Genomic DNA, 14,486 nt, shown 5'->3' on the forward strand with positions numbered 1-14,486 from the left:
TATCCTGAATATTCACCTGATATACCAATAACTGTCTTCATATATTCCACAGCTAAATTATCACTAGCTACTTAATATAGATGATCAATTAAATTTAGTGAGCATAGAGCAGATTGCAAGGTTCAATAAGAAACTTTAATTGCTAAGTAAACTCTACCCACACAACATTCCATACCTTCTCCATGTCCAATGTTGTCTCTATCATCTCCAGAAACTTTGAGAAGTCAGAGCAGATATCAATAAGAGGTGTTATAAATACCGCTAACAACAACATCTGGTGAGCTCCTATTATGAACAAACAGGAAAAATTATCATTCACAAACCCCCACAAATTTACTGGAATTCACTTATCCAAGATACACAACTGCTTAGCTGGTTAATTTTTACAAAGGTCGGCTCTATGATTATTTCACTGAAACACATGTACCTTTTTCTAAAATTGGAATTATCCCATCTATATTTTGATTAAGCTTGTACCTACTCTGTCATCTTTGTTCATACCTGGGGGTATTAATGCCCTTCTATTATGAGTAAGGCTACAAACAGCAGTATGAAAGCAAACCTGCTGTCTGAATATCACCAATTCTTGCACATAAAAAGCTGACATCCCTTTAGCAAAAAGCATAGGTCTTATCATCCACACTCACAGTTTTTAATTTTTTTTAATAAAAGTTACCAAATACTGGGAATATTTGGTAATTACAGTATGGACACAGAAACTGAAGTGTATGTTACCTGGTTTGGTTTTCCACAAAAAAAGACCACATATTATAACCAAATCTTTACAGTCACTGCTTTCCACTAGATAGGAAGTCATCAAAATTCACAGAGATACTCTGTAGCACTGCATAGAACAAGTCAAACTGCATGGAACACATATTGGCTGGAAGTCCATGAAACACCAAAAGCATTGAACACCACAGGCAGTTCACAGTTAACCTAACATGCACAGATATTGCCAAATTTGTGAAAGAAGTCTTTTCTTCAGGTAGCCATAAGCTACAAATAAGCACCTACATCCAGCAGCCAGCTGTGGAAACGTTCTGTCAGTAAATGCACGTTTACATCTTTGCAGCCACTTCAAGTTAGGATTCAATCATAGAAAGATTAGCATTACTGACTATATGATTTAGAAAAAATGCCTCAAAATGAATCTAGTACTATGAACTTACAGTCACTGAATTATGTACAGAATTGTGTGGCCTGCCTCTAATGTTTACAGGCACGGCTTTGCACATCAAGAGAGAAATACAGAATTAAGCTCTGGCTAATTCCAGAGTCTCTCAATTTCTTACCAGACTTAGAAAAAAGTCCTAGCCTTTCCTAAGAAAAATTGCCACAGAAATTTATAGAAGTCACACAGTGAGGACACGATTACCCAAGTGAATCTCCTCTCTCAGCTGAAGTAGAAAGAAAAGGTTTTGTTTGATTCCTTTTTCTACCATGCCTTTTTGCTTCCCCACTCCCTCAACCTTGAAAAGTTAAAGCTCTAAACTGACTAATATCTATTAATAGAGGAAAAAAAAAATCACATACTGTTGAGAGATTACTGAACTTGTAAGAATGGAGTTTTCTGCTGACTAAAAATCTTCAAAACTATGAGATATGAAATAAAGATTTTTTTCTGTTTCAAATTTCTTGCTTGCTCTCACAATATCTTGGTTCCTTCCCTCCTGTAAGAAGACACATCTAAACCAACCTAGAAAATAAAAGGAGTCAACGAACAAGGAAGAGACTGAAGAGCAGAAAAAGTTTCATGTCCATTCTTCAGAGTGGACTTAGCAGTTCCCAGTGCTCCAGCTGACAGAATACATGGCACCCACAATGAAATGATCTTCAGTATTCTTGAATCAATGAAAAACGACTGTGCTTGGACTTTAAGTAGCAATTATAATTTCTTTTCTTGAAAGGAGTAAGTAGGGAAGTTTCATGATGCCATTTCATTATTTAAGCTTGAAGGGTGCATCTCAGACACCATAGGAAGATGTCACATTCAAAAGTTACAATACATTGATTAAGTAAATAAAATACTCATGTATTAACATACAGGTCAAACTGATACACTGCAAAATTTATTTACACTTTTAATCCAGCTTCAAACTCAGTAACCCTCACTTGAAGGAAGTACAATAGTGGAGTCAGCGAATAATGAGGATTTACAAAAAGTTACATGCATATGCTTTTCTTAAAACACCTGGCATTAAGAGAATATGAGCAAGAAACACCACTGAAAAATTCTAAATTAAACTCCAACATGTCTTGCACATGTATTCATAAACTCATAGGAAAGATGCACAGTAAAAAAAAAAAAATCCTCTTTTGCACCTCTCAACATTATTAGCATGGAAACTAACCACTGAGAGAAAGACTAACAGACCTATGTACCATCAAAAGCAGAGGTGCATACTGATCACAAAGCCTACCTGTGCCCAGGTGCAGTTTTTCATTTAAACCATAATTTACTTACTCAAGCACAGACAAGCATTTATTACATGTGTTAAAGACTATTAATATGGTTTTAAAATGTTGCCTGGAAATTAAAATAAAACACTAATCTGCAGACCTGGAACACACAGTTTGGCAGCAAACTGACACTACTCTATCCAGGCAAAACAGACATATCCCAATGACTAAGTGCACTAGTCACTTTGATAGTGCAATGGAAAGTGGGATAAAAGGAAAAGAACAATGGAAATTGGGATGAAATATAGTACAGTTTTACCAGAGGCAGATAATATCCATATAGTGCTCCATCTGTCTGAAATACTGAATGCCTAAGACAAAGAGGACTCTGCAGACCTAATTTGAGCTATTCTAAAGCATTCAGCATGGTGTCACAGGAGATGCCAAGGTGCAAGATCTGTGATTTATGCAATGACCAGAGTGCAGATAAACAGGACATCACCCACTTGCAAAAGATGAACGAGCTGAAAGGACATCTGTTCCCCCAGGGCTCACAGAAGCATTTATCTTTTTAAGATGTCTGAATTCATATTAACACACAAAACAAGGCTGCTTACAAAAGTAAGTCACTAAAATACACAATATGGAAGGTATCAGTAGATTATACTGGAATAAGATAAATCAGAAATAGATCAACACTAAGCGACCTTGAAAACTGGGCTAATAGAAATCAAGTAAAATTTAACACTGAGTAAGATGACACATTGACAGATAAATGAGTTTCCACTATGAGTAAGGGAATAATCAGTTGGATATGACAAAGGATGGGAAAGAGCCAAGTTTGATCACAACACGGCTGTAACACATCAGTGCAACAGTCTGGGAAAGCACAGCACTGAAACAAGCAGTAAGAAGCATTTCCAAAAGCAGTGAGGGGTATTCCAACCCCAGCATACAATTCCTGTATCCTGCATATTTAAAGAGTGTTTGTTTGAGATGGGAAGGAAGATGCTCCAGCAGCTTCTTGAAGACAGGAATCTTTTAAGTACTCAAATTTCATGCCCCAGCAATTTGAGTAATGAACTCCTTGAGTAATGAGCTCCCTCTTGCCAGCTAGAGCAAAATGATTTGATGACTCAGAGTCCTTCCCCATCCTATGCAGACTTCTTATGTCTAAACCAGAAAGAGGTTGTCTTCACTCATCACCCCCCTCCTCAGGTTTCATCATCCATAAAAGCAAGGATTTCAACAAAACAATGCTTCATACTGAGGGAAAGACAGTCACAGCTGATGACTTCATGGTTGTTCTATATCCCCATAGCCATTCATAGGTAAGGGAGTTCTGAAACTGGCACATACTCAGAATTGTCAAAAATCTTTTTGACTTTCCATCCCTTGATGAGTTAAAACATTCTGTACAGTCAGAAACAGAAAAATTATCAGATTCAGTCTGAATCACTCATGTACATTGAAAATTACCAGACCATTCATGTACTTTGAACAGGTGGTACAAGTACAAAGAAAAATAAAAATAACATGCCACCTATTTTAAACTATCTTTAATATACTGCTGCTGATTGCCCTGCTAAGTCCAACTGATTCATGTGTAGAACAGGAAGAACCTTTTGCAGTCTATTAACTTTTCCATATGGTGAGCTTAGCAGCTTGCCTTACACAGCTTGCTCCTCAAAACTCTAAAAATGGAATTGTTTTCCTACCCCAATGTTATGACAGAGGAACTCTGTTGATCCAAACGGCAGCTAATATAAAAAGAAGTAAAGACAGGAAGCCAGCATTCTGAACAAACACCTCAGTGTAAGATGGGAACCCAAGAGCTCCATGTCAAGGCTAAAACAAGCAGAGTCTTCTTGGAAAAGCCAAATGGACACGACTGAGGCAGCTAAAGAGTGGCACAGCTCTTTAAGAACAAAAACAAAAGAGTTATATCTGTCAGTTCCTTCAGTTTCAGATCTTAACTACTCTTTGGCTGCAGCCAGCAATCAAAAATTGATTTAAGATTAATATTGTAGAAGATAAGTTTCATTACTTGAAGTCATAAAACTGTAGTACAGAAAAGTGTAAGACACTGGGTAGCTGTATCTTCTACTCAAATAGAGGAAAGAAATTTTTGTAACCATACCATTTCAAACAACATTTGTTTTTAAGGCTTTGATGCTTGCCTTATGCAAAGTGAATTTCTAACAAATTAATGGGCTTCTACAAAAATGAGTTTTCTGGTAGGTTAGAACTGCTGTTGCTAAATTGAATCACTCCCTTGTTATGCTGATCCTATTCTGCATTTTCTTGGTAACACACAGAAAAGGGAAAAATGATCAGCTTTTGTATTTTCTGGACTTGCTTGTCACAGCATTGTGCTTCCTACTAATGAAGATTGGAAGAAACCCTGGCATGTCACCTGTATCAAATACAGGAGCATTGTGATTTTAAAAACAAGCCACTGAAGTTATACCAATAACATTTAAATTGGGGGGGTTTTGTGCTTAATTACAATTGGAAGTGGATGACAATGCTATTGTATGAATGGTATCTTGTTTGTCAGATCATAATACAAACGCAATTGGTCAGGAATTCTTAGAGACAAGTCCGTGTCAAAGATTACCACACTATCACCTAACAGCTCAAGCATCCCAGCTACACACTAATTAGAACATATTTTCCTGCAAAGATTTGGCTATGTGTATTTTAAAGTAGCTGACAGGCATTTCAGAATTTCAGCACATTTCAAATTCAAATGTATTTAAGCTTTATTCCTGCAACAAAAGCACACAGGAAAAAAGTAATCCTTGGAAATCTACGCTCTACTTTTTTGCATCATCAGTATACTAAAAAACATTGAAAATAGATGGGGGTAGCATTACCTTCATGTTTTTCTAGTGCTTGCACAACATTAGGCAGTTGATTGATAGCCTGGTACATTCGGTAGCAGTCTTGTAAGTTTGCTGCTTGTCTCTGAAATTTCTTTGCCAGCCGGTTGAGGTCTGGAAAGCGACGTAACAGATCTTCTTGAAGGCACTGACGTAGTTCTGGATCCATCACAAAAGCTTCAACCAAATTCAACCTACATAAGAAATTCATAACAGTGATTAGCATGGCATGATCTATAACTCTTTAATGTCACCAGTGAGAATGAAAACACTTATCTCACAGTTTCTATCTATACTTTCTTATACCTATGGCCTTATCCACTGGTCAACTTTCCTGGTAAAAAAAAAACCAAATGAAAATAAGACAACACATGAGCTGAGAAAGCAAGGATATTTAGCCTGTCATGCTTCGGTAGTTTTGAAGTTGGGGTTTTTAATCAACAGCATTGGACAGCAATTGTTTCAAGTGCAAACACCAACATCTATCCTGTAGGTAAAGCTGACTCTCAGAATCAACTCTGAGATTAATTCTTTCCCTTCACTATAAAGAAAGTCTTCCAGTAGTCTATGGAAGAAGAGGTATTAAGCAGGAAAAAAGTCCCCACTGTTGTCAGAGTTTAGCTCCCTGTGGCCAAGGCCAACACTGACACTGTGCAGCTGTGCAACCCTGGACCACAGGATGAGAATCCTCATGGTTGAAGGCACCTCTGTGCACTGACTACTCCAACCTTTGCTCAAAGCAGGGTCACAGCTAAAGCCAGCTGCCCAGGATGGTGTCCAGTCACATTTTGGGCATGCCCAAGGATGGCTCCAGTGTCAACCCTTGGAACACAGCCCTGGTGACTGACCTCCAGGGCAACTTCATGCTCCTGAGCCTGGCAGCTCAGTGAGTTTTCAGTCCACCACACTGTACTTACTGATCTAGTCCATACTTTGAGATGTAACAGGAGACAGTGACAGCTCAAGTCACAATAAGCAATATTCCCTGCTCTTCCCTTATCCAACCACCTAATCCATTTGTTGCAGAAGGTTATTGGGTTAGACAAGCATAATTTTCCCTTTGTAAATCCATGCCAGCTACTTCCAAAGTACTGTTTGCCTCACTGGGGGACTGCGTTCTTATCAATGAGATGGTTGCCAGCCTTGTCACCACTGACTGCCAGCTCGCCTTCCCTTGCTGTTGCTCCGTGACATTTTGGTTTGGTATTTTGTTGGGGTTTTTTTCCTGTATTTTTTTTAATTGTAGGTATGGGGGTTTTTAACTAGTGAAATAAATATTCTTTAAGTGCTGAAAGCAAGCATAAATCTCAATAAGAAGTGACGGAGCATTAAATGGTATTTCTCCACTAGAACGCAAGCAAATTTTCATACATTTCTTGGGGGTTTTGCATCAGTTAATATTGCCATCTCTACACAGTTTGCATTTGCAGTTAAAAAAAGAAGTCAGATATTGTTAATTTTGGAATGCCGGGGAGGTCAGTGTTCTTTGATCACACTTTCAGAATACCAAGGAAGAGCTCTGCCTCCTTCAGAGACCTCCATATTTTACATACTGTGCTGATTTCTGGTTAATAATATCTATCAATATCTTTGCTTCAGCAGGGAAGTTAATTTTATCTAGAGACATGCAGGCAAAGAAAGGACAGCCTTCACCACATTATCCCTGCTGGCTTGCTTACTGGCAGAAAAATGCATTTGTTTCAATTACAGTAACATCTGCATTTGCAAACTTCATTGGAAATGACAATTTTTTTTGTCATTCTGACAGCAGCAATCTCTACATTACACACTGCATTGCTCTGCAGAGTGCCAGACACTGGCAACAGTACACAGGGGTTAACACAGTCCACTGCCTCAGGTCATTAGCAAAGACAGTCAGGAAACAAAGGCTTTGGCTAAAGCAACACAAGAGGTAGGGACCCCTGGACAGGCAGTGGTACATTTCTGCATATAAAAAATTCTTTCTGTTTCAAAAAGTATTCTACCCCCACACTCCAGTGAATCTTCTGTATTATACCAAAAAAAAAAAAAAAAAAAAAATCAACAAAAAAGATGAGAGAAAAATCCTACCACTACCTCTATGTTTATCCATTCAACTACAGCCTTAATACATAAATTTAGACATTGACATTACTGACATATAAGGGTGCGTTACCTCCAAAAGGTACATTAAAGTTTCAGCATGCACACAGAGCTTGTCAGAAATAGACAAGAATATACCGAAGATACCTACTGCAAGAACACAGAACAAGACTTGCATGAGAAACATCATAAAAGCCAAACAATTTTCCGTTCTGATCCCTGTTGGTGTTTCTGAGCATGATTTCTAGCTTTCAGACTTCTGTCAAATGGTTTGGAGGAATAACAAGAATTACATGATGTTGTCACAGCAGATACATTGCCATCTTTATTACAAATCCCTTCAATTTACCAAGCAGACCTCACTTTAGGCCTCACATCACAAACTGGTCTCTCAGAAGCACCAGCAGCAACCGGTGACCAAACACAGCTTTTAAAGACCAGACACTGTTTAAATACTAAGCAAAAAAAAGGCAACAAAAACTGAACCAAACTAAGGACACCTGATACAACTGCTTAAACAGCCTAAATACAAGCCCCCTAACCAGATGTCTTCCTTCCCCAAGGGATTAGAGAAGGAACCAACTTGTCGACATGAACCTCCCCAAAGGAACCAAGGAGCTTGGTCATTTTTAGTCCTCTAACCTGCAAACAATTCCTTTGGCAAAAACAAAACAGGATTTACAGCAAACTTCTCCATTTAGCATACCCATGTGTTCCTACTGTTACCTTCCTTGGTCTTTAGCAGTTATAATCATGACAAACACACAAGAGGTTGTACTCTCCTGATGTTAGGTCCTCTCACTTCCCAGGTATTATGCAAGATTTGTAAACATATTTATTGTTTCTCAATTATCAAACTACCACTACACCACCAACCCATAGAGAGGAACCAGTTGCAAGGACCTTCAAGTTTTATTATCTGCAAAACTGCATTAATTTCTTGTTTAAAACAAACTTTATTCACTTAAAAAAAGGACCAGGAAGAACATGAGACATATTTGGAATGTTTATGCATTATCAAAGTAAGTTTTAATCCAGAAAAATACTATTCCTGCCTGCAGCAGGAAACCTGAGTTTGCTGGGTTTGTCCAACCTGCTTAAACTACTGACTACTCCATGACTTCAACTTGAAAATTTCAAGTATAAAAACTACTTTTTTTCTTATTTTGATGACCAATTTCACACACGCAAGAATAGGCAAAATTCAAGTTCACCACCAACATCAGAACCTATCTTGCCCTCTCATGGCTTATGCTTAAAGTCAGAGAACTTAGCTTCTCTTCCAAGAGGTCCTTAGAAAATCAGTAATCCTGGCATATGGATATATACACAGAATCACTTCTGAAAACTTACTGAATTTTGCACAGCTGCTGTAACAGTCATTCAAGAACATCTCAAGCACAGCTTCTGTATAAGTCTTGAGCTTATCTTTACCAGGATCTAGATTTTTTTTTCGCTTGTGCCTTTTGCACAAACAAACCCTTCACTTTCATCCCACGGCTCCCTCAGCTTGTTCAACAGCCTCCTGGATAAAGACCTGTCAAAGGCATTTTGAAAGCTCTAATTTACTTTTTTCCCCTCCTCTTTTGTCCACAATGACAAGTTCAAAGAGTTCTCAGATCAGCACGAACAATTTTCCTCTGCCAAAAACCATGGTAATTAGACTAACATTTAATGACCTTACTGGTACTGTTCTATCTTCCCCCCTACATTTGCCAACCACAAAGATACATCTGACAGGTTTGTGCTCATGCCACAGTCTGCATAACAATTTCCTGTTGGTAAGAATACATACAAGGTGGCTGAATAGAAAGGGCTATGTTAAGGTAATGCAACCATAAGCCATGAATAATGCTCACAAGTAATACTGAAATCAAATGACAGGTTGTTTTTAATATAAAGTTCAGCTGAAGGGGGAGAAAAAAAGAAAATACAAAAATAAACAGATTTTAAAAATCCAAGAAAGTGTAATCAAACAACAGCTGACAACACTAGATAACTCATTTCTGCCACACAGCCAAAAGGAAAGGAAAATAGGGCGAAACTTTCCACCAAAGATCTAAGGCAGCACAGTCAAGATAACAGAAACAATTATAAGTTGTGAAACCACACTGGAACATAAAGGAAATCTTTGTTTCAAGACAGTTATTTAAATTTGCAATTAAAACTGCAAAAACGGCGAACAAGACTTCAGCTGATGTAACTGAAAATCATCACAGGTGCTTTTCTTGAACTTGGAAATTGTAGCCACCTTTTATTCCTGCTATACAAAACCAGGGCTGTTTACCAGCTTTGAATTCTGTGCACTAACAAGTATCATTAGGCTTAGTGTGCTCTGGGAGACAGGGAGAGGAAAAAACCTCTTATCTCCAAGTTTCTGCTGGATATTCCAGAATCCAACTCAAAACATTCCATCTTTTCCCCAGTTTTACTGTTAATAAGAGGCATCTCTTGAACCAACTACAGACAAGAGGCCAAAGTACCACACACACAGAAAAAGACAACAAAAATCTGTTTTCAATCTAATATATGTCACACACTTTCCCAAGTCTCAACAGACTGCTTCCATTCCACTGAGGTTTGCATCACATTTGACATCAGAAGAGATTGCTTCCTCCCTTGCTACACCTGTGCAGCATTTTTCATCACCATTTTAAGATGCCTCAACATGGACATTGTCAGGAGGGTTTGATTATATTTCTCGGTTTTTACACAGCTAAATATCAAAGTTTAAGTTAATAGGAAAACATTAACCATGCCCGATTTGTATATAGATTTTATGAAGAAAGAATTCTGTGTGTAAAAACAATAACTACACTAACAGACTCAAATAAAAGACCAGAGTTAAAAGGAACAGAGTATTTATAGTGTCTAAGCAGGATTGGTCAGCATTAAAAAAAAAAAAAAAATCTAACAAACCAGTGTACAATAAGATGAATTATAAAGCACCTGAAGTTTTAATCCCCACCAACATCCTACAAAACCCTGAACAGCTCTGCCCCTCTCTGTGCATGCAGGAAAGAAAACACTTCCCTCAAGCACCTCTGCTCAGAAAAAGGACTCCGAGGGGTTTTTTATCATTTCATGTAACTGGGATCCATATATAATCAGCAATATATACTTAATAATGAGTAATATATATTTAGCTATTACTACAGGGTAGTGACTTAAAATCCCCATTACTCAGATGTTTTCAGAAAAAAAATGTATTAGCTAAAATTTCCACATAACACAAGGAAAAAAAGTGTTAACACTGAAATAAATTAAGAATGCACTCTCTTACAGGAGAACCCGACTTACTTTTAAGAAGACTTTAAAGTTTTTAACTCCCCTGACTACCTAACAGCTGAGTCTTCTGAAGAGAAACATTTGTATTCTCTGCTGGCTAAAGGGTTTCTCTGACTGCAGATTAAGATCAACTTTCCTGTCCAACTGTTCTACTTGATTATGCAGAATTTTAACCAAGAAACACCACCTTACAAAAGCAGCATATTAAGGACTGCTTTAAAATATACTGAGACTTTCATCTCACCACAAGTTTCAGAATATGCACAGTTGTATCAGTTTAATTTCATATTTTGTTTTTACAAAGGAAGGTGGAAAAACACTTCACATACCATTATGTTGTTTTCTCTCAGGTTTTTTTCAAACTCAGATCTCTTCTTAATCCAACGTAGCCAAAGCAAGTCCTCCCTGGACATACTTAACCTAGACATGTAAAATGATACCCACCACCTTACCTGTTCTAATCGGGTTTTCTTTTTCATACAAAGCACACACTATTTTAACACCTTGGAGGAAGCCCTGACTACAGCAAGTTGCATTTTTTTTCCAGCCAGAAATAAGCAAGTCCTAAGCTCCCTTTATAAACTTCTCCTGGTGACTCAGTCTTTCCCTAGACAATCATCTCTCTCCCAAAAATCAGTCATAATCCAGTTCACTGTCCCAGGTAAGCAGTAGATACCACCTTAAATTTGCAAAGCTCTTTCCATGCCAGAGAACTTCAGTATGTTTTACAGCCTTTGAAGTATTATGGCAGACACCTAAGATTGGCACATGGGAGCCTAAATCAGAAATGTAAACCTGATACTGAGAATTACTTTAGTAATTCAGTACACAGCAGCACAAAAATCAAACTGACAATCACAGGTCATTTTGCCTCAGACAAGCAGAGGTGTTGCATGCATTTATAAAAATAACATCCAAAATTTCTCAGACAAGCACAAAGCAATAATGCAAAATAACTAGGCAACCCACACATGCTTTTGTAAGTGCTTAGTTATGCACAAAAGACTTTTTTTTTTACGAAACTGGAGTGGTCTTTGCAAACAATTTGAAATAAATGTAACGCAAACCCTGAGGAATAAAGAACCAGCAGCTTTAAAAAGACTAATACCATCAAAAGCCTTTACTTTAGTCATGAATCATAGCCTTAGGATCACTGATCTCAATCCCCACTCAGCTCACACTGGAGCCTTTGCACAGCCAGAAGGTGCTCTGGTTTCTGGCAGCGAGTCTCCAACTGATAGCAACATTTACCCAAACCACAGGAACAGCCTTGGAAGGGGCTCACCATAGGCACCAGTCCTTGCAGTACTTTGAAGACACAAGATTTGAATCCAGGTTTTTGACTCACCAAGAACTCAGAATGTTGCTTTCTGGATGGGTTGTACACACACCTCTCCAGCACTCCTTACATATGACACGGAACATCCCAAGCAAGGGGTCGAAATCTTTCTGTTGTTTTAATGAAATTGTACCAATCTGGCCATACAATATCATTAGGGTCCAAATTCTTGTGTCTGAGTATCACAAGTTGTTCACCTGAGCAAGCTCTCCTCCAGCTCTCCCAAATTTGTATGCACACACAAGGGCCGGTAGTTCAGAAGCAGACAACCCAGGCAATTGCAAGAGGCCGGGGTGAGAAGCTTGTGCCCAAGCCTCTTGGTAGTCAAAACTTCCTCCTCCTGTCTGCCAAAAAGAGAGCAGCCTGCACCTTCACATGGATTCCCCTCCACACCAAATGACTGAAGTTCTCCTTCCCACCTGCTCTTGCCCAAACAGTGCAATCTTGCCATTGTTTCCTCCTGGCATGTGAGCACAAAGTTGGTTTTGTTTCCTCAGTTAACATGCTATGAATGTTTCTGTATTATCAAATTACTTCACAGCTTCCCTCCCTGAAATCTACTGTCACAAACTAAACACCCCCAAAAAGCTACACTAAAAGATACAGTTGCTTACAAAAGAAAACTTTGAAGACAACAGCGCAGAAGTACAACAGTGTATATTCCTCCTGAATTCAGAATTTAAAGTGCATTACTGTTTTACATGAGGGATGTGAAATTACAGGCTTTTAACAAATGAAAAGATATTGTATAATACAGTACATTAAGAGAAACAGCAAACCAGGAACAAAGAGCCCCAGGGTGATGCATTTCACAGCTCACCTGTAATGTCTGTGTTCTTACAATGACAATGCCGTCATCCCAGTAAGATTACAGCATTCCTTGGACTCTGATGATTCCCTAGCTTCTTACAAGATTTTGCAATCATTCACAGTTCTAAACCCCAACAGAGTTTCAAAACTTCCCCTCTGCCAAAACAAAGAAGTCAGAAAGACCAAGCATGACCTGGCTCAGTGGTACAGCTGGAAAGCAGTCCTGCTCTTTACACAGACAGGCCATGAAGCATGGAGCAACAAAACCTGGCAGTCTGGGAAAGGCAGCTGTAGGTGCCTCAGCTTGACACTGAGGGTGATGCTCCCAGCTGCAGCCCCCTCCTTAAACACACATCTTTATTTGCTGTGGCTGTGTTTGCTTTGCACCTCTGGCTCCCCTGAACGGCCTCACCTTAGGGTGGCCCTGCCAGCTGTGGACAAGCCCAGTTGTATCCTGATGGTGGCCTAAACTGGCTAGGAAATTATGCCCTCAAGCCCCAGTCCTACCAACACTTCCACACTGGCAGAGAGCAGCAGTGCTACCATGAGAAGTGTGAGATATTGCTGCTGCCCACTGCTCCTCTACCTGCCATACCCTCTCCCTCAAGTTTTAAATGAACTAAACCAGGGGATCTCCAGACACGTATCTGAAGTCCTCAGCATGTATTTAGCATTTGGATTTCACTCCATTATAACTGTGCAGCTCTTTGGAATCCACTACTGTTGTCTTTTAATCTTAAATGTAACTTGAAGAGACCATGAATATCCTGACTATTTTTCACAGCCCTATTGAAGTACAATCCCTTGTGATAGAGAGTCCAAGGTCTGAAGAGCAGCTTTAGACCCTAGGAGAGCCTCAGAAATCAAACTGCACACACTTTTCAGAGCTCTGGGTACACAGAGTGTGCTACTAAGCAGCCAGACAGACCAGGCTCCCTGCTGCTAAACCTGGAAGATTAAGCAATGTAAGAGAAAGCCACATCCAAATATCAGCCTCATGCCTTTTCTAGTTTACCCAATTAGTCCCTAAACCATCCTACCATGACAACAATAATGGCTATTTCTAACTTCAGGACAGTCCATAAAGATAAATTTTATAATTCAAATAAATGCATTCTTCCAAATAATCCGAGCTCACAGTCCTCTATATCAGCTACATTCCTATAACATGGAATTAACATGTATCAGGAGAGCAACAGACCCTTTACCACCCTGCAGTCAGGTGAATTCCTGAATACACCATTTGAGTATTATGTCAAAGGCTAGAGAGCAAATTAAAGCCCTGGGATTCTATCGGGGTACCAGGCACAAAGTAACTAATTTTTGTAAAAATCAAGCAAAGATTTGAAAGCTGTATGTATTGACTATGAGGCAAGCTAATGAGATCAGAATAAAAAAAAACCCCAGGATTATCAGGAAAAGCAGTTAATTCCAAAATAACATTGGGGCTTTTTCCTCCAAAGGTACTTATTAAAGTCTGATGTTACCAATAATTCATTACCTTTGCACAAGTGTTTATGAACTTTACAACCTCAGTAGATCAAGCGAAGTAAAGAAGAAAATAATTCTTCAGCAGAAAAATAAAATCTTTGGTCTTATTCTTGTCAGCAAAGTACCACTTGATGCAATTAAGACCTTGCTGCTGAAGCAGACTGCTGCAACAGCAGTATTTTTAGACC

General features: G+C 38.8%; 1 protein-coding gene across 1 annotated transcript in view; it reads right to left on the reverse strand.

The window, feature by feature from the left end:
- Positions 1-14,486, reverse strand: part of MSH2 (mutS homolog 2) — a 45,616-nt gene that overhangs the window by 15,956 nt on the left and 15,174 nt on the right. The window contains exons 7-8 of the mRNA XM_048298629.1: positions 5,283-5,482; positions 176-285 (exon numbers count right to left, since the gene is read on the reverse strand). Coding sequence (XP_048154586.1) covers positions 176-285; positions 5,283-5,482 — 310 coding nt within the window. The remainder of the gene's footprint in view (positions 1-175; positions 286-5,282; positions 5,483-14,486) is intronic.

This window comes from Corvus hawaiiensis, chromosome 3 (assembly GCF_020740725.1).
Source record: "Corvus hawaiiensis isolate bCorHaw1 chromosome 3, bCorHaw1.pri.cur, whole genome shotgun sequence".
NCBI classification, from domain to species: Eukaryota; Metazoa; Chordata; class Aves; order Passeriformes; family Corvidae; genus Corvus; species Corvus hawaiiensis.